The following is a 22,862-nucleotide window of genomic DNA, read 5'->3' as shown; positions in this document are numbered from 1 at the left end:
TCAAACTAGAGCCTTGAAGTCTTTGAGTTAACCCATCTCCTCAAGTTTTTCTGGACACAACAGCACCAAAAGAGGAAAACAGATCTTAGAAATTCAGCTGTCTTCTTCTCAAACTACAACTTTGAGACAACAACATATATATATATATATATATATATATATATAATTTACAAAATATATATATATATATATATATATATATATATATATATAATTTACAAACATTAAATATGTAAAGGCTTTGTAGTAAAAAAGAAGCAGATATTTTCTTCTTTTTTTTCTCTGTGCTACAAAGTATTTCCTTTTATGTCACAAAATACTTAACAATTCTGCAATCATTGGCATAGAAGAAAAAAAACAAAATGGAAAATATTTGTCTTATTTCCTCTGCTTTTTGTAGTAGCATATAAGCATTTAACATAAGTCAGAAGAAAGAGAAACGCAGCTTGAGACAGCATGGCCAGTGTTTGAGTTAATGATGAGAAATTAAGGCTGTCATTTTCCATAAAGTGCTTGTCTAAACAGTCCACTCAAAAGTTAGAGGCATAATGAGTTCCACTGAGGCCCCTGCCATTACTGCGCTCTCCTGTGCATAACCTGGGGTCACACATGTGTACTATGGGCCACTCATCTGCTCTTTTATTTTGTGCTCTTAAAGAAACAGCTGGGGTTAATGAAGGGCATGTAATTATATGTAATATTTAATGATGGTGGCCCTATCTCGTCTTCACCACTGTATACATACACTCTCTAATTATTACTGGGGGAAATAATTAATCCAACCTGTGCTTTTTCTGCATCATTAAACAACCAAAACAATTTGGTGACTGACAAATACATGACAGCTAATCATTAAGCTCTGATGACCCACATGCAGAATTTACGTAGACCCCACTTCACATTTTAAGAGTATATAATGTTTCTTCGCTTCATCTGCCTTCTACAATTTTATTGTAAGTTCTGAATATGGTGTTGATGTAAAGAAGACTTTGAAGAAGAATTTGATTTTTTTTTCTCCCCTACCTCCTAAAAAAAAAAAATGTAGAGTCCAAAAAAATAGGAGGGCCTTGCAAAACATTCACAGTTATTAAATTTTCACGTTTTGTTACAATATAATTAGTGTTCAAAGTACAACTATCACCTGTGTGAAACAGGAAAACTCTTTTGAAACATTTGAATAATTCAAACAAAGTGGGTGGCGCCAACTGAGAGTGTGGGGCACAGCTAAGTGCAGGAATGAGCGGAAGAGGTGTAGCAGTGGTCAGGATGAAAGAAACACTGCTGCCTGCTTGGCACTTTATCAATCTATTTTTAGGCCCCTCTAGCAACTTTTCAAAAAAGCGACGAGCAACAACTGTGACACGTTTTACGTTTTTTTTCTGTGTTTTTGGAGACTCTTATGGCGACAAGAGAAGCACCAATTACTTTGCTGCTGAGCGCTGTGTTTTGAGCGAGAGTGCTAACGTGGGCCTCTCCTTCTTCCTAAGTACTGTAGTCAGTGTTACAAAGTTGTCCTTTGTGCAGCATACCGCCAGCAGTCAGAGCAGAGGAGATTCCTTCCACTCCATGTCCAATGGCTCAAAAAAATCACATGCGTGCGACACCAAGAAACGGCATCAATCAACACTCCCCTCACTTGTTATTCCAAATCCTCCTTCTCACAAGCCCATGTCTCTGAGGGAGATGGTTTATACTCCAATGTGGGGCTGTGACACCGACATCGACCAAGCAGTACTTTGTGATATGAATCTGTACAGTTGAAAGCAAATATGAATTTTCAACTGCAGCAACTACAGCTCACCCACAGACGCCAGTACCTGGATGTTTTTTGGGCAGTGTTTTACAGAACTAAACAAATTTATAGAAAAATGTCAAACTTGCACATAAATATAAAGAAAACACCATAAGAACCAATTTAGACAGATTTTTTGGCAAAATGTTGGTTTGGGTTTTAGTTACTCTTTGTAATGTAATGCATTTTGTAAGAAATTAGGTGATGCTGACTAACAATTTGTTGTTTTCAAATCTGTTTATGGATAAAACATTGAAAAATTTTACTTGCATTTGTAGTTAGCCCATTTATGCTTTATTATCTTTTAGGAAAATCAATCAAAATTAAGTCAACCCATTGCTTTCAGAAGGGACCTACTTAGTAGAGAGTAGTGGTGTGTAATTTAATTTACCTATAAATATAGTTGCTCTGGGAAGGCTTCAGAGGTTTGTTAGATAATAAATGAATGATTAATTTACTTTATTAATCCCAGAGGGAAATTCACATTTCAGTATAACCTGTCCAAAGAATAAACACAAACTTTGGACATGGCATGATAAACAGGTGCCTAAGGCTGCAGCCTTAGAGGGTGCCACCCTTTTGTTAGATGAAAATGGCAACATTAAGTAGGATGAGGGGGAAAAACAATCATAACAAATCTGACCTCCTAAGGTTTGAAAATCTTATTCTGGAAAAACAGAGGCACTAGGGCACAACTGCAAACCTAACAAGATATAGCTATCTAGCTAAACTGACAGGCTGGGAAAGTACAGCATTGATGAGAAAAGCAGCCAATAAGAAGCCCATGAGAACTGTTTAGTTTCACGTCTCCAGTGAAAGAATCTGTCGACAGCAGAACTATTGGTTGTCTTCTTCAAAAATGTTGCCTTGAAGAGTGACAAGAAGAAAGCCATTGTTGAAAGAGAGACAAGAAAGTTCTTTTGTAGTTTGCCAAAAGCAAGGTAGGCAACACAACTGACATGGGAGGCGTTATATTCTGGTCAGATGAGTCCAAGATTGAACTCTTTGGCTCATATGCAAATACTACATGTTGAGAAAAACTAACACTGTGCATATACACCACTCCCACTGTAATATATGGGGATGAGTGCATCATCTTGCAAAGCTGGTGCTTTATAGCAAAAGAAATGTTTGCTATAATTTTTTATTTTTTATTTTTACTTGTAAACGCATTTAAAAACACCTTGTGAACATATATATTTTTTCTGCTTCAAAATTATAAGGCAAACCTTTGTTGGTCTATCATAAATATACCAATAAAATACACAGAAATCTATAATGTAGAGAAAATAAAGATCTGAATATTCCAAGACTTTGTTTATATCTAGAACCAAAATAAATGCATGTGTCAAACTCATGACTGACAAACACATTCATATACAGACTACCATATGTGGAATTATCACAAACATGTCAGCTGGAACAATTCCTTTAGCTACACAACAACTAAAGCCAAAATCTTTTAGAGAGTGAAGGACATGCAAAAGAAGGAGTTCTAAAAGATTTATTTTTTTTATTGCAGACAAAAGTGGATAAGGTACTGCTTTTTGGTTTGTGGCGGAACAGAAACACTTCCCTTTCTATGATGTGATTGCCAGAGACATAAACGCTGACAGAAAGGTTCTTTCAGCTGTGGCCCAATAAAGTTTCAACAACTACCAGACATTCACTGAGGGAAGGATGGTCTAAATGTGATTGTTCTGTTGTTTTTGTGGCCTTGGCTTAGGTTGCTCCAAAGAAATGCTGCATCTATGGACAGAAAAATGCTTCCACAATTTCAGGTACATATGCTGTACAATCACAGTTGAAAAAAGTATGATTTCTACTTTTTTCTTAAGGGTTTCAGTATGAGCCAGCTTGAGCCTGGCAGATATTATTTGAATAATATCCATTTGTTTCTTCATCCAACCAGCTGTTTATGTAGTTTCAATAGATGAAGTCCAAACAAATCTTTTTGCAGATGTCAGCTAAAAACTGACATAAGACATAACAATACATCACTCTCATTGCTCGTAAATTATTCATCACAACAAAAGGAAAAAAACTGACCTACTTTTGTAAGCATTTTTTTCGATTGCTGATTTGAGAGAAAAAAGGCAGAACAACAGTTTGTTTCCTGAAGTGTAACACATAATTTACACAACACAAAGATAAATATCATCTTTGAAAATGTGACACGTAGCAAATCTACTCTCAGCAGTTTGCTGGTTTATGGATCCACGCCAGATCGATATACAGCTGTGAGCTGATGCAATTAGACAGAGTGTTATGTAGCCTCAAGGCAACCCTCTTGGACAGTGTGTGTGAATAGTGTCGACCTGGTGGAAACAAAAAACAACCAAAAAGTGCTTACTGCACAGGAGCTTCATGTTACTGCTTGCAAGCATCTTTAAAAAAAAAAAAAAAAACTTGTAGGAAACACAACAAGACCTCCTGGTCTCCACATTGTACAAACTGCTTTGAATGTCATGCAACATCTGTGTTCTAAAATCCATCCATCCATCCATCCATCCATTATCTGAACACCCTTCTTCCCTAATGGGGTCGGGAGGTGTTCTAAAATAAAAATTTTAATTCTTCATTCAGTTACTGTTTCTTTTATTCATTTTATTTGTGTCAAAATATTTCACAACTCTTGTGATTCGATCTGAACGTGCAGACTCAGAGGAGTACTTTAGATAAAAATCAAGTATACATCACTAATCTAAACACCTTCTTATCAAAATGCTTGTCTAGGATTAACAGGAGAACACAGAAGCTGTTTTATGGCAGGGCAAGAAACCCATTAATACAACAATGAGGCATGTTGTGAACAACAGCCCATCTCCAGTTTTTTTCTGCTCTGTGCTGTGGGACTCTGAGCTGCTCAGCCGGTACCTCTGGAACATTAAGGGAATCTTGATAGTTTCTTTTGAAGGACACTATTTATTCTGTGTGATTTTTTTCTCTCACCAAGTTCATACAGCTAGGTCACATTTGATGGTAAGTAATCAACCTATATTGAATATTGTTTCAGAAACACATCAATTACCATACAAATTGGCAAATATAAAATGCTTTAGCATTCACAAAAGGAATTTATTTTGCAGGTTTCATGTGTTAGTATAATATTTCCATTGTGATAATGCAAGTAACTGTCATATTTTTCATTCAATGTAGGTCTGTGGTGAAATCATTGCTCAAAAGGCTTGAAAAATAAAACTTAAAAATCAAAATTAATTTCTGCTTGTGAAAACAAGATCACATTGGAAGACGTCTTTTGCTTGAGCAGCAGCAGCTGGATGAGTCCAGGTGACATCAAGTATTATTATTTTAAACACCAGAAATTACATGAAAATTTCTGATGTATGAAAGCATTTATTACCATAATAAAGTGTGCCTGATCTTTTGTAATGCGAAAGACAGCACAATGACTCACTCAGTTATTTGAAGGAAAATGTTTCCCTTCACCTCTCAAATGTGAATTAAACATTGAACTGACATTCTGTAATAAGTAGATATTAGAATGACAAATTAGCTTGAAGAGCAGGAGTTCAAATGAATAATTTATCTGTATAAACAGTGCATACTCAAGTCTCTGTAAGGAATTTTAATTGTCTTGAGTCCCGTAGCATTATAAAACAGTGTCTACATAATGGAACTCTGGATCAGTTCGTTTTGTGTGAAAGCAGTCAATTATTAACATGCCAGTCATGAAAGTGAACTTGACTGATAAGTGGGTACAATGTAATTCTGCAGGAAGGGAGGGAAATTAGGCCAAAAAATAAAGGGAATGAAGTCAGTAGAGTTGTACATTGGTGCTTGTGTCTGCTGGCGGAGAAGGTTAGTAAACTGTGTGCTTGTGAAAGGATATCATTTCCAACAATGTCAAGGTAAAGTAGATTATATGAAGCACTTTAAACAGCTGAAATAATAGATATTTTTTCAACTGGTTTCTTCCCACATACAGACTCAAGGCCTAGTTTTTCAGGAAGCTATGATAAATTATATTACTTCTGAACTTTACTCTCAAGAACAGGACAGTCTAGAACCTGTAATGGAAATCTGCTTGTGAATTTTTATGAATAAGGTCAAGCAAAACGTTCAGTCATCTGGCATCTTTTATCCATTAACTGAAAGGGTTTTGAACATGGATATTCTTTTCATCACAAATAGCCTTCATAATCACAAGCTGCAGTGCTTTATGAAGTTACAACTAATGAAATGTATATTTTACCCAGTTTTGATAGTCTTTGCTTGCAAACGTTCATTTCAATTTAAGTTTGCAGTTTGTGAATCTAACATTAGAAGTTAGATTTTTTTTCAAGCTACATGAGGCCAGTGGGCTATAAACGAAGTTCTTTGATCCATCAAGCATCTTAACAATTGCCTTTGGAGCTAAACACAAAATGTTTTCCGGAGATTGAATCTTAATCCAAATTAGTTGACTTTTTCATTCACAATGCATCAAGGGTGACATTTTAAAATGGATAATCATGAAATTCAGCCATGACTTTCATGGTGCCCGACTGAGTAACTCCTGGTAATTTGTTATGCAGCGTGATTTCATCTAACACTTTCATCATTAAACAGGCTTAATATGTATATGTTGCAATTCCTGTCCAGTAGCGGGTCTTAACTTTATTTGGGTCTATAGGGTAGGGTTATCACAAACACCATCTTTTTTTTTTTTGCTGAAATTAGAAAATATTTATGGAAACACAGTGATATCGACCAAAACGTGTAAAAACTAGGTCTACTCTGGGACTGTGATTGTGATCTAAATGTAAGTGCTTAAATTTAGGCAGAATATATCATTAATATCATTAATATTAAAATACTACTTAACTCAATGTGGTAACACTTGCCAGAGACATTGAAGATTTTTTTTATTTTCATGTAAACAGTCATCGACTCAAGGAGAAAATCCTGTAAGGTCATAAATGCACCAGCTGGTTCACATTAAACTAAAACTGGCTTAACTCCTGGGCTGTGTTTTCTAGGAAGTGTGAAAATACACTAACTTGTTTTCTTAGATCATTTTAAATTTTTACATTTGAGACAGTGGCAGCTTTTACACCAAGAGGTTCTGACTAATTAATATGAAAACTCTAATAGACAGCCCTGAAATTCGTGATGCAGTGGTATTTTGCTTTACATCATGACATACATATTTGACAGTCATAGTGGCAGTGTGTAAAGAACCTGAACAGCATTATCAAAGAAAGTCGGAAAAAAGAGAGTAAAAAAAAAAAACTGTGAAGAAACCAGAACAAAACACTAACATTGTTATGACTCGCCGGAGAAAGTTCCGGAAAAACAGGTTGCAAGGCACATGGTGACTTAACCTTGTTTCCATCAGAGTAGTAAATAACAGCTTGCTTTCTCTGGGTTTGCGTTTCTTGGGTTTTGTTCCTTTCCCAAGCCTCTCTAATCTGACAATCATGATAATCATGAGATAATTTCACCTACTTGTTTCAAATCAAGGAAGTTTTTAAGCAAGCAGGATATTAATTTGTGTGAATCAATATGTTGGAGATCATAGACAGGAATTACACAAATATTTGACTCAATAGCACTGCTGTTTCAGTTATTTGCAACTGAAATAACAGTTACAAATAATTGTTATGATTAATAATAACAGTCAGATATTAATTAACTGTTATATAACTGGAGCAATAATTACTCCAATTATTGCTTGGAGTAATAATTGTATTCCAAGCAATTTTGAAAACCTTCAGTAGTTTTATTGTTTCAGACTGCAATGTTGCAATATGTTTTACCTAAATTTTATGAAATATGTATTGGTTTCACTCATTTACAGCTTTCATGTTAATTGAAAAAAGTATTTTAGGTGACTATTTATAGGTATGTGATTGTTTGCCAATATGTGCCAATATATAAAATAAGCAAGTTTATGAGTTTGGCTTTGAAAGTGCAGAATTAAGATGTGAAAAAGCGTTTCAGCAAATATTGTTTACATGTTAGAATTGGTCATTGAATAAAATGAAAAAATCTTCTTTTCATTTTCATTGTTTTTGTTGAGCAGAGAAAGACATTTTTGTTTGAAGGAACTGACCTGAGAAGTTTAGCCGGCGAATATGCTTGAGGAGATGGGTACCATTGATGGGATCCATTTTTGCGCAGAGACCCACCTTCCCAGGGCAGAGTTCTTTGTGCATGTTGTGCAAGCCATGAGCCATCGAATATACAGCATCTATAACAAACTGAACCTTTCCTTCTTGCTCAAAATCCGAGTCCTTTCCTATTCGCTCCTGATCTGTAAGACACAAGGATATTTGCAAATTTAAATCATTTATTCCACAATATTTGCAACCACAGTCATGTTTGATTCATGTTGGATTAGTTTTTAATGACTTATTTGAAGTATTTTTCATCTTGGGGTTGTTTTTCTAAGGAGGACTGACAGCACAAAATACAATTTTGATCATATTTAAACATATTGTGGATTTTCTCCTGTCCCCTAGAGCCAAAACTTTACATCCAGTTTTACATATACACATAGTTCTCTCTCTCTTTCTTTTCTCTCTCTCTCTCTTGTTCTCTCTCTCTGTCAAAATTAAAGTGACATAAAACCTAAAATATTAAAATTGAAATTGAAATCTGAAATTAACCCTGTCTCAAGATGCAAATTTTGTGCAATAACAGTAAGGAAAATGTTCATCTCAAGACTTGTTCATCTTTTTGTTAAAGATGCTCTTCAAGTGTGCCAACATTTGGTATAATCTCTCTTTTAACTCATTGTAGAGCACCTCAAGTTGGACTAATCTGGGCAAGCCATTTGGAATGAACCACCTATATGGAGGATGTGGCTGTAATCCAAAAGACATAGAAGAAAATGCATTGCTCCTTTGTGAGTCCTATTCTTTCACCACTGAATGGGTTCTGTCTCTTGCAATTAGCTAGAAGGTAAACATTGGGATCGCTACAGAGGAGCAAATCAATTTTAATATCTGGAGGGAAAGTTTTTCCTCTTCTGGGAAATCTCATCAGTTAAAAAAAAAATCTTTCTTGTATCTCCACTAATGTTTGATGCAATTTCTCTCTTAGCTTCTTTGTAAGCATTGAATATTGGGCTGACATTCTTTTGCCATTAACTATTAGCATCATGTCATGTGGTGTTCAAATTTGAGTGAATGCTGACCTGGCAGGTTCCAATTAAGCACAGACTAAAAGTAGAAATGGAGACATGCATCCTTAAGACAGGGATAATCCCCTTATAGTCTCAATGTAATAACTGGTGATAAGAGTTGATGAATGTTTTGGCCAAGTTGTTCCATAGTTTTTGTGATTATTAATTGCTGGAAGAAGGTAATGTCGGTAAAGAAGACACAATATGTCAATCCTAACTCGCCCTTTCTCTTCCTAAGCCTCAAATCATGAAGCATTCACATTGTAACTCTGCTGTGCATAAGAGATTATAAACAAACAAAAAATAATAATAAATCAGGTGTGTTCAATTTAGATTAACAATAGACTAATTACTGTGGATGAGCTAATGATAGAGCAGCATAAAACTGCTAAATGGAATCCAATTAGGCTTTGCAAGTTAATAAGACTCTAACAAGGGATATGCTGCTAAAATTCCTGCAATTATGAATAAGAGATTATAAACAAACAAAAATAATAATAAATCAGGTGTGTCAATTTAGATTAACAATAGACTAATTACTGTGGATGAGCTAATGATAGAGCAGCATAAAACTGCTAAATGGAATCCAATTAGGCTTTGCAAGTTAATAAGACTCTAACAAGGGATATGCTGCTAAAATTCCTGCAATTATGATTGTAATGTTCGGCAAAAAAGACCAACTGTTTAATGCTGTGCAACTGAATTGTCATTGGAATATTTACAAAAGCTGTTAAGTAAAACCAACTGTGATTAAAATTGTTTTCTATCTGAACATGTTAAATAGGACATAATTTAAAATCACAAAGTACCTTAATAAAATGTTAACATATCAAAGAAGAAGCTTATATTATATAGAAAACTATAAAAGTTTATATCTATTTTCTGATATAATTAGCAATACACATAAATGGCTTGATAAATGAATTCATTTGACAAATATTGCATCCAACAATGAGAAAATAAGATCTCTGGTTTGGCTCATGCGATTTTCATTGGCCACTTTAATCTGAGAGAGTCCTGGACCCTGAATCTGAGGAGGTCGCTTTCTGTATGCTGTCTTTCATTCCCGGTGTCTCCATCTCCTCGCTTCACACCAGAGGGGCTTTAATGTCCCCTATTATCTCATGAGCTTTTGAAATGCATGAATTATTGTTGGAGGTTACGACTCGGTAATTAGGAGCCACAGGCCCCTGATTGGACAGAGATTGCCACAGTTTTGGCCGCCACACTGATGCCATGGGGAATCCTGTGAGCCACAGTGGGTGTGAGAGTGATATTTCCCTTGGAGGCTTGGCAGGCCACCCACACTAACTTTCTGTTGTGTATTTTCCATAAGACCATTTTCCTTTTTTTCCCCTACTGTCTCTCTCTTTAGCTCCCTCTCATCAGCATTTTGGCTCTCTTACACATATTTCCCCGGCTGGCATTTCAGAGAAACCCTTTTAGATTGCATAAAGCGCAGGCAAAGTGTGGATGTTCTCCACTGAGAAGTCACATGAGACTTCATGTGACAGAGAGTGTGGGCTAAAGACTTTTGACCTTTTTATTCAGCTTGTGATGAGCCAGAGGCGAGCCAGTCTTTCCCTGCCAAGACAGTTGTGTATCCTCTCTAATAAATCTGACATCACTGCTATATCTCCCAAATGTACCTTTTTAAAATCCTATATTTTTCCTTTGAATCTTCTACGTGGAAATTTATATCTAGTGTGGAAAATAATATCTATCTACCTATGTAAATCATTTGTATTGTTGAGCAGCCTAAGCATCACTTTGATGAAAAGCCTTGATAAAAATACAAATATTACATTAATGGTAAATCACACGTTTTCAGGAAGATTTAAGTTACTGATGTTTATATTTGAAAAGCAAAAAAAAACATATATATATACTTTTTTGCTTTGGTGTATTGTCATATACATTTGTTTACATGAAATTCTAAAAATATCTATGTAATACATTTATTTTAGAACTTCCAGTTGCTAAGACAGTTGTATGAAACTACAAGCTTTTCTCCACGGTGGTCTGATTTCAGTATTTTTCCTTAGCTAAATAGCATTTTTATAGGTTCATTATTTTTGTTCATGAATGTTCAAAGAGATTAGAAAGTTTTTGTGCTGAGTTGCTGGTCATCATTTGGTCACTTTATGTTAAAAGATATTTTTTGGGATGCAAACTTTCCAGCTGGTAAACATTGGGTACTTCCAGAGCTAAATAATATCATATGTATTATTTACATTGGATATATAGTATTTAAATCTTTTTTTTATGTATTCCTGGATAGATAAATTTGAACAAATTGGGGAATAAGCAAAACTATTTTCTGTAAGTGCAATCAAAGAATTTGGTTTGGCGGTATGTCTTCAGATTTTAACCTGCAACTTTTTTGGTGTCAAGATGCTGAAATTACTCTCAGTACATAATGTCCAAGAGTTCATGTTAGCTAAAATTGTCCCCGAGTTACAGCTCATTTGTCTGATGAGCTGAATTTAGCATACGGCTTGATCCCTCTGAATTAGCTGCTGATAAAAAAGGTCTGACTTACTGAATTATCATGGTGATAGTTTTGAATCAGATACCAACTTTGCCTTTGTTTTCCCACTTGAAAGAGTTGTACACTCTTTTTAGGACAGCCTTTTAGTATAATAAGTGGAGGGTTGTCAAACAGTATTTCAAATGTCATGCATCTCTTGATTATAATCACATTTTTGTTCCATTTCCATTCCATTTAAATTATTATTTTTATTAATCAAAAAATCTCCCCGATTTTTATGGTATAATTTTTACCCAGAGCATGACAACAAAAACCGACAGCCTCTTCAATTTAAAGGTTTTACTATTTAGCACATTTAGTACTTTTTTATGCTGATGCCAGTTCTTAAAATTAAGTGAAAACAGATTCATAGTAGCAACATGTGACAGTTATTGCCCCTTTTTATTTGAATGATGAAAAAACTAATTCCAAATGCAGAAGCACAGTTTGAAAACATAGAGACACCTTTAATTCACATTAGGTGGGTAAGAGGCTGCCTACCAGTTATTGGTTTCACCTTAACTGATCATTAGTGTAAACTTGTTAGACTATTTATATAGATTGGTGTGTGTTAAGACAAATACATCTTCTTTTGAAAAACCATCTACTGAACAATATAAATCTGGGAGGAGAGAATCATTTGATTGCAATTTCATTTTCTTTTTCAAAATGGGATATCACTTAAGTCAATTACCGATATTTTCAGAAGCCAGTACATGTGTATGAATATAATGAGACAAAATCCTATAAAATATTCTTTGTATTAATTCTTAATTTAAAACAATAATGAAGACATAGTCTTATAACTTACTCCACCCCAGAGATCAAGGAGGGATCCAATAGGGCTCGGCTAAGTCACACATACTGGCTATCCCTCCTGGCTAATGTGCAGTCTTTGGAAACGAGCCAGACTACACAAAATAAGTTTTCTCATCTTTGAAAAAAGGATCAGTAGCTAAATCCTATCCTGCCTGATCAGCTATTGCACTATGAAGCACATAACATCATGGATAGGCTGAGTTTATGTAATTATGCCTGTCGCCATGTTGTTGTGGTCTGCATCCATTACTGGTGAAGTTTATTATTATCAATTGCCTGCCTTTCTGTCTACACAAGGAATTTGGGGATTCCTTCTATCCTTTCTAATGGTGTCTTCTGTCTGTTGCCTTCTGGAAAAAGACTCCAGAGTCTCTGGGCCAGAACCAGCATTCTTAGTGAAAGCTTTATCCACAAGTCTGTCAGAAATCTCAGCTCTCTCTCTGTTATGCCTTCCCATCTTGTCCTACTGCCTTACACATTTGAACTTTGGGCTCTTACTCCTTTGCTCATCTCTTTGTTTCTCCCTCAACAACAGGCCCCTGGCTTTTACAGGAGTCATTCAGTAATATGCATACACACAAACTGAACTCAGAGACCATACTTTCTACTTCATGCAATGTTGGACTCTCTTCTGCTCCTCTTGCACTTTTCATCCCTTTAAACTGACAGATGCCTTAAGTTACTGGTATGTTTTGCTTGAATCTTGTGTTCTTTGTAGGTCTCAGAAGCGCTGTGCAATGATCCAGAGTCCAGTTTTCAAATGAAAGTATATTGTCCATTTCATTTGGAAATTAAGATCCCAGTATGTGAAGGAAGACTGGAGAAGAACAGAATCCATGTTGCTAGAAGTCCAGTGTAAAGTTTGTACAGTCTGATAGTTTTGGGTGTCACTTCTTCTGCTGGTGTTGGTCCACTGTGTTTTCTGATGTCTACAGTCAACACAGCCATCTGGCAGGAAATTCTAGAGCACTTCATGCTTCGTTCTGCTGACAAGCTATTTGGAGATGCTGTTTTTATTTTTCAGCAGGACTTGGCATCTGCCCACATTGGCAAAGATACCAAAACCTGGTTCAATGACATTGCTGTTCCTGATTGGCCAGAAAACTTCCCTGACCAGAACCCCATAGAAAATCTATGGGCTGTTGTCAAGAGGAAGATGAGAGATACCAGATCCAATAAGGCAGATGACCTGAAAGCAGCTATGAAAGCAATCTAGGTCTCATTACACATACACGATACCACAGGGTGATAACCTCTATGTCACAGACTTGGGTGCAACATACTAATAATTTAATGATTTACAGAAGTTAATATTAGGGCATGCTTGCAAAAAACACCAAGTGCATTTTACTACCCTGATTTGCAGCAAAAACGTACATTTCAGTATCTCTTTTAAATAGATAAACCATGTTCTGTGCTGAATTTCATTTTTAATATACAAAAGAAAATCCTCCTGTTACAAATCCGACAAGCTTTCCAAAATATTTCCTATCTCTTGCCCACTGCATTCTGGGAAACATTCCAGCCACCCTGCAAGGCTCTTCAGGATAAGCGGTTTAAAAAATAGATGGTTGGATGGAAAAGCACATGTTCGGTTTGTCTGTGTTGCTTTGTTTTCTGCAGCTCTCCCACATCATTAATTCACAGGGAAAGCAGAGTCCACAGATTGACTGGTTTCAGTTCTACCTTATCTCTGCTCTCTGCATTAATCAATATCAGTTTTACCTCTTCTTCTCAAAGGGAAAGGACAGCTTTCCCTTTCTTTCCATAGTGAGTCATCCGGATCTACATACTTTGATACATACTAAGAAGCAGAGTTACCTCCTATGGACACAAATAATTCTGCAGGACAGCGCATGTGGCTCTTGCGCAGCTGCCTCAGGGATACTGCAGCGCTCTTTATCTCAGCAGAAACAACGCATATGCTACAAAAGAAATCTGACTCATTCTCATTGCCCCAAAACCAAGCAAATAGGGAAACTCGACATTAGAAGATCTGTATTGTGTGGGGTGAGCATTTGGCATTTCTAAAGAGTCTTTAACCTTCTCACCAAACAACTTGATAAAGTGAAAACACCTAGATTATTGCTTTGCATAATTTACGGCCCTCTTCACTCTTAATGAAACTTTTAATAATAAAGAAGTGCAAATAGCCTTAAAATAAGATAATTTTTCACCACATTAGCAAATAATGTTGAGAAAAACAAAAGTATAATCCAGTAGGGGCGGAGTTCAATTAATACTTAATTTTTTCGAATTGCTAAACTTTTGGCACCTCTCCCTTGAACAGTTTTTTTGTAAAGGGGACATTGTTTCACTAGGCTCTCGGTGCCTTAGTCCTTTATATTTCTTTCTCTTTAGCTCATCTGACAAGTTTTCTCTAAGGCTGAAGTGCAAGAACAGAAATGGCCATGATGAGAAGCTGATATTGTGTCTGTTGAACAATTTAATTTGAGATTTTCCAGATATTTTGAATGTTTATGAAAACAACCTAATGACCATGTCCATTCTTCTGACAAAAGCCACATTTATATTTGAAATATGTTGCTACTTTTAAAAGTTCATGATGCTATACAGAATAAAAAGGCTCTCAGAGCCTTTAAAAAAGAGGCAGGACCACACAGAGTTCATTACTTTTCATTACAAGACTTTTTAGACCTTGCAGACTTTCTTACGCTGGAGTGATATTCTTCTCAGTTGACAACCAAGTGTAAAAAATATGTTTTATCCATATTTATTTTAATGGAATTTGTTAGCAGAAACAGTCATTTTATTAAAAGCTATTATATCCCAAAGTGGGAAGTGAATTTTTATCCACTGAATAAAATGCTGGACTGTCCTACATTTTTCAGTTGAGGTTTCCTGCTGCAATTAAAAAATGTATTAATTCTCTGGCCCTTCACATATTTTTACCACAGGGCATTGTTTGTCTCCTAAATATTTAGTCTCTTATAGGTTATCCCTGTGGGGCTACATTTTATACTTCTTTCCTCTTATATTGGTTATATTTAACTTGTAATACAACAAGCTGTCAAAAGACTGAAAATGTTGCACATGCTCCGTAATGTAGAATCCAAATTTTAGTTAACATACTTTTAGATACAATATGGAAGTGCTAATCTATTGTTTTAATGGGAAAACTATTTTTGGATGTCCTTAAAATGCATAAGTTTGTTGTTCATAAACAGCAAAAAGGAAATAGTTAAAGAGGAAATTTCCTGCGGCCCTACAACAGCTAACATGAGTCAGAGTAATGTACATTTTCACAGCACATATTCCATTAGCTAGTGTCGTGTAACACTCACCACTCTGCTGCTCTGAGTGTCGTTTTTTATTTTAGCGAAACAAATATCATACAGGCTGTTGTGTTTTGGCAAAACCTTGATGATAATAAACTGTTGTAATGCAAACATATTATGATGCCTAGTTTTGTCACTTGATTTTTCTTACACAGTAAGCAGCACCTGGGAGGTTTGGGTTTGCACTGAAAAAAAGAATCAAAAGAGATGGATGTTTAATTTATTCCTACTCATATAAGCAAGACAGGACAGCATGTGATTGACATGTTTGATCTCAAATTAAATTAATTCCTGATCTTCTGTATATATTTACTTGAAAGTTATTACAAATGAGAAATAAAATGCACATTTTCACAAATGCACACATCTGGGAAAGCTATATCAAAGAGTTATCCTATGTTTTATTCCTTTTCATGCTGTTCTGTGGGATGATAAACTGATCTCAGTTTCTATGCTATAATTTCTATAAGGACACATTGCATGAATACTGTCATGTCTCGGTCTTATTTAGAAATACCCATGACTGGGGCATGCTTTGGTGGCGTAGGGGATAGCGCAACCCACATTTGGAGGTCTTGAGTCCTCGCCGCGGCTGTCGCAAGTTCGATTTCCGGACCCGACCGACATTGGCCGCATGTCTTCCCCCCTCTCCTTCCCCCTTTCCTGTCAGTCTATTGTCATATAAGGGACACTAGAGCCCCACCCCAAAAAAGAAATACCCATGACTGTGTGGAGGATTATACATTGTGTATTTGCAAATCTGGATCCAGGTGGTGTGGCTACTCAGTGATTAGCACCTTTAACTTATAGAAATAAGGTGGTGAGTTTTAATTCCTTTTTGTTTTTTTCTGAAAGTAGTGCATTCTCTTCTAATACAGAGCTTAAATATGCAAATACTCCAAGCCACAAAACTGCCCTTCAGTAGAAATGTGACAGTAATTGTTCAACTTTGTGTCCATTAAAGATATTGATTTATTGAGCTGTTCCTACTGGTCAATGGTAGTTATGCAACACTGTCAAATTATACTTTTAATATTTTTTGTGTTGCACATTACTGTCCGCCTACTTAAGGTAATATTTGTTTTTAGATTTTATTAACCTTTCAAATCAGCTCCAAGCAAGATGTATGGGTGCAGATGTCAACACTGTAAAACATCATATTGCAGTTATGCTATGGTATCAACTTTTTAACACTGCACTTGATTAATTTAATCATTGTAAAAATGGTTTGGATTTTTCTTTTTTCCCTTTAATATAATGCACATAAAATATTCTTTTCAGTGATTTAACAGACATATTCATGTTTACCACTAAATATACAGGTTTAGTTCCAGTAATATGATGATATTTTCCTTATATTTATTTTTTATATTGTGATTTAAGTTAGTACCCTTCAAGTATTATTTTAAAAATACGGTATTCCACTTATTCCATAGTCTGTCTTAAAATGTTAGAGGTTACCGCAGCAACTATGTTTCTTTCTGTCTCTATCCTTCTGCCCTTAGGTAGTGGCTCATTCCGCTATGAAATGTGTTATTCCTTAGAGAAGCTTTTACATCATCGGCTATTGCACAATTTCTTGCATATATAGTATACCCAAATGCTGCATGTCATGTAGCCATTATTGAGCCTGCAGACATTTCTTTATCCTTGTAAGAGGCAGGAATTTATACATTTTCTTATACATGATACTGTTTTTATTAACAAAGAAAATATTTTTATGAATATAGTTTAATGCAAGGTGCATACTCTAATAACATGGACCTAAAAAAATCTACATTGTTAAGGGGTAGAAATCTGTACCCCATTTCCCTCCCCTTAAATCAAAGAAACATTCACAATACTGGTTTGAGATTGAAAATGAATTGAAAGAATTCCAATGAGATTTAGTTATAGTCTCCGTTAAATCATCCACACACTGCTATTCTCTGGATGCGTTTCATTTTCATGACTCTCTCAGTTGATCTAGAATATTGGTGATGAGGATTTTTTTCTACATTCATTAGTTGAAAATACTGGGTGAATAAAAAAGCCAGCACAGGTTCTTTGATATAATTTTATTTTTGATTGTCGTCTTCTCACAACTGTTATTTCGTCAGAGCTGAATCTTTTTAAGATTGAATTGCTATTCTAACACATCTAAAGCAGCCTTGTTGTTTCTAAGTGGGAAACTAAATACGCTTGGACCTCAGTCTCCTACCCACAATCAGAGCTTCCTTTCCTTTGGGAACAATTCTCATTCCAAGCTGCTCTGAAAAGCTGGCAGCCTTAGTTTTGTGTTTACCAGTCCATATTGTGCTCTCCCTAAAAACATTTGCAGTGCTACTAAAATCCCCCACTTTTAAAAGAATATTTTGAAATAAACATGTTTAAAGTTAAATGAATGATTGTAAAGATTTTCTCCTTTAAGTGGCCAGATGTCCTGACCCTTTAAATGCTAGTTTTTAGTCTTTTTAATACCTGCACAGATTTTAATGTCAGCAAACGGGTTGCAAATAGGTATGATTGATACAAATCAAAGCCTCTGTCACAATTCAATAAGAGAATTAAAACTTGGCCTCCATCTCAAATGGAAATCTGGATTGTATCAAGCAGATCAAATCAGAAATTCCTCCACTGTGCAAGAACTCTGAGAATGATAGTCTAATGTATTCTTCAGGCAGGATCTTAATTGTATTGTGACACTCCTCAGGAGAACTTTGTGTTCATAAATATTTTCCATTGCAGAACATTTCCAGTATCAATTCCAATGTTGTAGTCATTAATTATTCAATATGAGAGTGAGAACATAGTAGGAATAATATTTTTTTACCAAGTAACGTGTTGAGTTTAGTTTTTATAAGCATGTCTACACAATGCTTAGATATTTGGTTTTACCAATACATTCTAAAAAAAAAATTGAGACAATTTTTCACATGTCATCATGATAAGTTTCAGTTTTGCACTTCCCAGGACAACTAATAATTAGGTTGTCATGCAATGATTATATGTGAAAGGGACGTACCCCCTTGCATTTAAAAAAGGCATTTGTTTGGACCTCTACACAATATAATGTTACTTCCTCCAACACTGTTTATATTGCTTTGTGAAGGAATCCATACCACTTAATTGGTAAGTGGTATGGATTCCTTAAATAAAGAAAATCCTTGTGTGCTTTTATATTATAAATAAATAAGCATATATTATAATTAATAATAATAGTAAAATACATTGACATTTGTAGCTTTAAAATAACCAAAGAAGTGAAAACATTAAGGTTTATGAATACTTTTATTGTATGTACAAGCACATCTTTAATTCTTTATTTTTAAATATATTTTATCCATAGACATTTGAGTCATTATTGTTGGTGGTGGTGGATGAAAATATGTTAAAATATCATTTTATCTCTACTTTTATAAGCATTTTCTGTTTTACCCTCCTTGAGGACTGCAGGTGGAAATTAGCCTATGGCTAAATCCGATGCAGTGGATATGCTTTATAGTGGGATTAATGTTCGTGTACATACTCCCAAATGAATAAGCTCAAACTCCAAATTATCAGCATAATATCAGATTTCTCCTTTTTTGTCTTATGCTATGCACAGTTCAAAGATTTCTTGCATCATAAGTTCTTCTCTATGGATTTTGTTGCACTGTGGGCCTCCACCTTTCCCCCCAGCACTATGTGCTCTGCTCTGCTAATGCTGCAGGCATAATATGAGGAAATGGATGCAACCCCAGAAAAAGAGTGTAATAATGGCATTACTCCAGTTGGAAGCACTAAGGTGTGCCTTTACCTATGTTTGATGCAGACTAAAAAAATCTACTATGTAAGAATTGAAGAAGGTTGGCTGGCTTTTTCTAGAAAAAATGGAATGCTTTATATATATGCACAAAGTTAATATTGCACTAATATACAAGCTAACCTCCAGAAACACCTGCCAAATGGACTATTTTAGTGAAAATATTGAGATCCACAACAAATTAAATGTGTCAGCTATAAAATTAATTTAACTTCTTTTTGCTACCACCATTACTGGTGTATAAAAAAGCTATCTAAAATAAATAAACATCACATAGCCTGTCCCTGCTGAATACACCATTCCCACAGTATGCCGTTGTGGGAATAAATTTAACATCTGAATTGCAGCTTTCAATTTGGCAATTTCGTGGTGAAGGGCTACTTTGCTATAGTCAAAGAATCTGGATTACCTTTGATCAGCTCTTGTTCAAATCCTAAAATAGTTAGACTGCTTTACCCACCATTCATTTTCTACAATGTCTTAAAATAGTACTTTACTAAAGTGCCAAATTGGAAGCTCTGATAAAAAACTGAATTCAGTGTCATGGAATGGGAGTGACTGGTTATAGTAAAGTCTTTTTAAAGGGTTAATTTTATCACAACTAAATATAGACAAGGTAATGACAATCTGACGATGGCATGACATTATATCAGTGACAAGTTATATCCCAGACTGACTGGTCTTATTAGAAAAGAAAAGTCTGGATAGTATCCTTAATTTTTGCTACTCACATTTCTAACGAGCAATTCTTTAACTTTATCAAGAAACTTTTCAGATTACCAAAGGAAAAAAAGAACTAAATAAAAGTTGTTTTTTTCAGGGATTCTAGTGTTCCCTCCAGCAGATGACCTCATGGAGGTGGAGTTTTGTAAATTAGCCTGAGGCAAACTGAATATTATAAATAAATGCACGTAATGATAGAAAAGTATGAATTTATTTGCTTCTGTATTAGTGCTTAAATTACTTTCAATTAGCCAGATGCCTGTACTTAGCAACTGCTAGGAAAAACTGTATACTCTGTTGAAAAACAACAGAAAATCTGTAAAATTTAGTATGTTGTTATTTATATGAGGTTGTATATATTTTCTTTTAGTTTTGGTAAATGTCTGCACAGCATACTTTAGAGTGGAACTTACGCTTTTCTATCACTGTATATTGTCCCACTGAATAGAGTTCTAAATTATGCAATGCTTTTCCCTTTCCACGCAGTGAGATTGTACTAAAAAGCCATAAAAAGAATGGCACAGAGCCGGCTTTTTTTCATGCAGCCCATCTAAGTCTTTCACTCATTATGGCCATATGGGTAAACAAACATGAGTCAGCAAAAGTACAGAGCAGCAATAAAACGAACTGCCAGATGAACTGTGGGTTTGAATTGAGAATGTATATCACTTCAACTTTTTATAGATGAGCAATGCTTTCCAAAACACTTTCACGATGAGCCCAATGTGTCACAGATGTAGGCAGAATATTTTGGAGTGAAGTGAATGTTTTAACAAATACACAAGATAGCTTTTTCCTGAAGAAGAGAAGATCTTACTTGTGCACTTTTTGAGACCGGACCCTTTCTTCACGGCGTGACGGCTGAGTTTGCATTTGAAGTTGTTCTCCCAGAACTCAGCAAACCAGATATTTCTTCTGTTGTTTTCCAGTGTACGGCTAATAAAGTACCTATCAAATCCTGAAAACATCAATGGATTCGCTGTCATAAGTTCAGCCAATGTAATCAATACAGGTGATACAATCTCAGAACAATGGCTAGGTGTTAACCTGTAATATAACTGAGTGTGTTTTACAATCCATTATACAGAATATATGCAGATTTCAAATTTATTTACTGCTTGTACTCAACTTTTGTTAAACATTTTCCATTAAAGCTGCAGTGCGTAACTTTTATAAAATTATATATATGAAATGGGTCTTTCGCTGTAAATCACTTCTTCATGTGGCACTGCTCATTCCCCCTTCAGCTCCTCCTTTTTTGCCTGGTAAGGTGCTGCTGCAGAGTACCAACTTGTCCAGTCCTAGAATTACTACCCAGACTAAGTAGCTCAGGTTAGTTAGTGTAGCCACTGGTGACAGCAGATGTACTGTTTTCCTGTTGTGATAAGTTGTTTTGCTGCCATTAGTACATTACGCAGAAAGCAATGTGGTTGATTGACAGTGCTAAAACATTCCTCCTGGCTCTGATTTGTGTTTTTTTTGTTAGGATAAATTGGGACCGGTGCATTCAAACAATAGTAGCTTAGGGAGGAGGTGGAGGAGATTGATCTTGTCACAGGTTATCTGTCTCATGACATACTGTCACAATATACAGTTTTAACAAATGCGTAAAAAAAAAATGTTTTGTTATATTCTGCACATGTAAAGCATTAAAGGAAACATAAACAACCTTGGTTCACATGAGGCGAATATTCCACTAACATGTGCACATAGTTTTAGAAAGACAGGGACACATGATGCCTGCGCAGTGCTCATTTTACCTTTGATGGACTGGCGCTTCGGCAAGATGGTGACTGCTCCCTCTGCCATCTCCTCCTGGTTCTCAACCGGAGCGCTCTTTGAGCCCCAGCTGTCTGAACCCACCCAGATAAAATGACCCGTCTGGTTGGCCTTTTTTGCTGCATGGAGTAGTCGCCTGCAAAAGAGAGGAAACAGATGTTGCCACGGATAAGGTCAGCATCCCAACCTGCTCCACTTTGATTTTGATTCACAATCCATTACACGGTGGGCCGATAGACAGGTAGAAACTCCTGTGTCTGCTGTAGTCCTGCTTCGCTTATCTTCAAAGCACTATTACAGTATGTAGCTAATCCAGGCTATACCTGATATCGTCTTCGTTGGCAAAAAGTATGACGACTCTTGCATTTGGATTTTCTCCGAGTCTTCGCATAATCTTGTCAAACTCTCCCTGCTTTGGTTCTCGGGGAATCTTAACTGACTGTGAGATGCACACGCCACCTGAAACAAGAAAAGAACATTTAGTGACATTATATCACTAAATATATAAAAAAATAAAATAAACATTCAGATGTCAGGAAAGTTGTTGTTGTTACCTTTAGGATTTTTTTTCCTTCAACCACATGTAATATATCTAGTGTAACAAAAACATGTTTGCTAATTTTTAACAACATGGATATTGAGGTACTGACTCTCGGAGCAAAACATGTTTGAAATGATACTTTGTGTTTACTCTGTTCAGCCAACTGTAAATGTAATATTAATTTCAATAACATAAATCAATAGTTAATTTATGTATGTGTAAACTTAAGAAATTTTCAATAAAACAAATAAACATCAAGTATTTTTTGCACGATGTGCTGGCATTATCTTAAATTTATGAATGAAATGCAGATATGCATAACGCATCTTCTTTATGTGAATACTTTGGTTCTTTACTACAGCAGGAGATTGATGCAAAGTCAATGTGAGACTTTGCTCAAAATGACTAAAAGAGGAGCTTTGTAATGCAAAGTTTAAAAAAACCTTCATGTTCAGACAAAAAT

At 35.5% G+C, this 22,862-nt stretch overlaps 1 protein-coding gene across 2 annotated transcripts in view; it reads right to left on the bottom strand.

Moving 5' to 3' along the window:
• Positions 1-22,862, bottom strand: part of LOC122833458 (metabotropic glutamate receptor 4-like) — a 167,527-nt gene that overhangs the window by 21,365 nt on the left and 123,300 nt on the right. For both annotated transcript variants that reach the window (XM_044121019.1, XM_044121020.1), the window contains exons 4-7: positions 22,182-22,317; positions 21,840-21,994; positions 20,897-21,037; positions 7,851-8,051 (exon numbers count right to left, since the gene is read on the bottom strand). In XM_044121019.1, coding sequence (XP_043976954.1) covers positions 7,851-8,051; positions 20,897-21,037; positions 21,840-21,994; positions 22,182-22,317 — 633 coding nt within the window. The remainder of the gene's footprint in view (positions 1-7,850; positions 8,052-20,896; positions 21,038-21,839; positions 21,995-22,181; positions 22,318-22,862) is intronic.

This window comes from Gambusia affinis, linkage group LG07, assembly GCF_019740435.1.
Source record: "Gambusia affinis linkage group LG07, SWU_Gaff_1.0, whole genome shotgun sequence".
In the NCBI taxonomy this organism is placed as follows: Eukaryota; Metazoa; Chordata; class Actinopteri; order Cyprinodontiformes; family Poeciliidae; genus Gambusia; species Gambusia affinis.
Note: the sequence above shows the minus strand (reverse complement) of the source record. Positions and strands in the feature narration are given on the sequence as shown.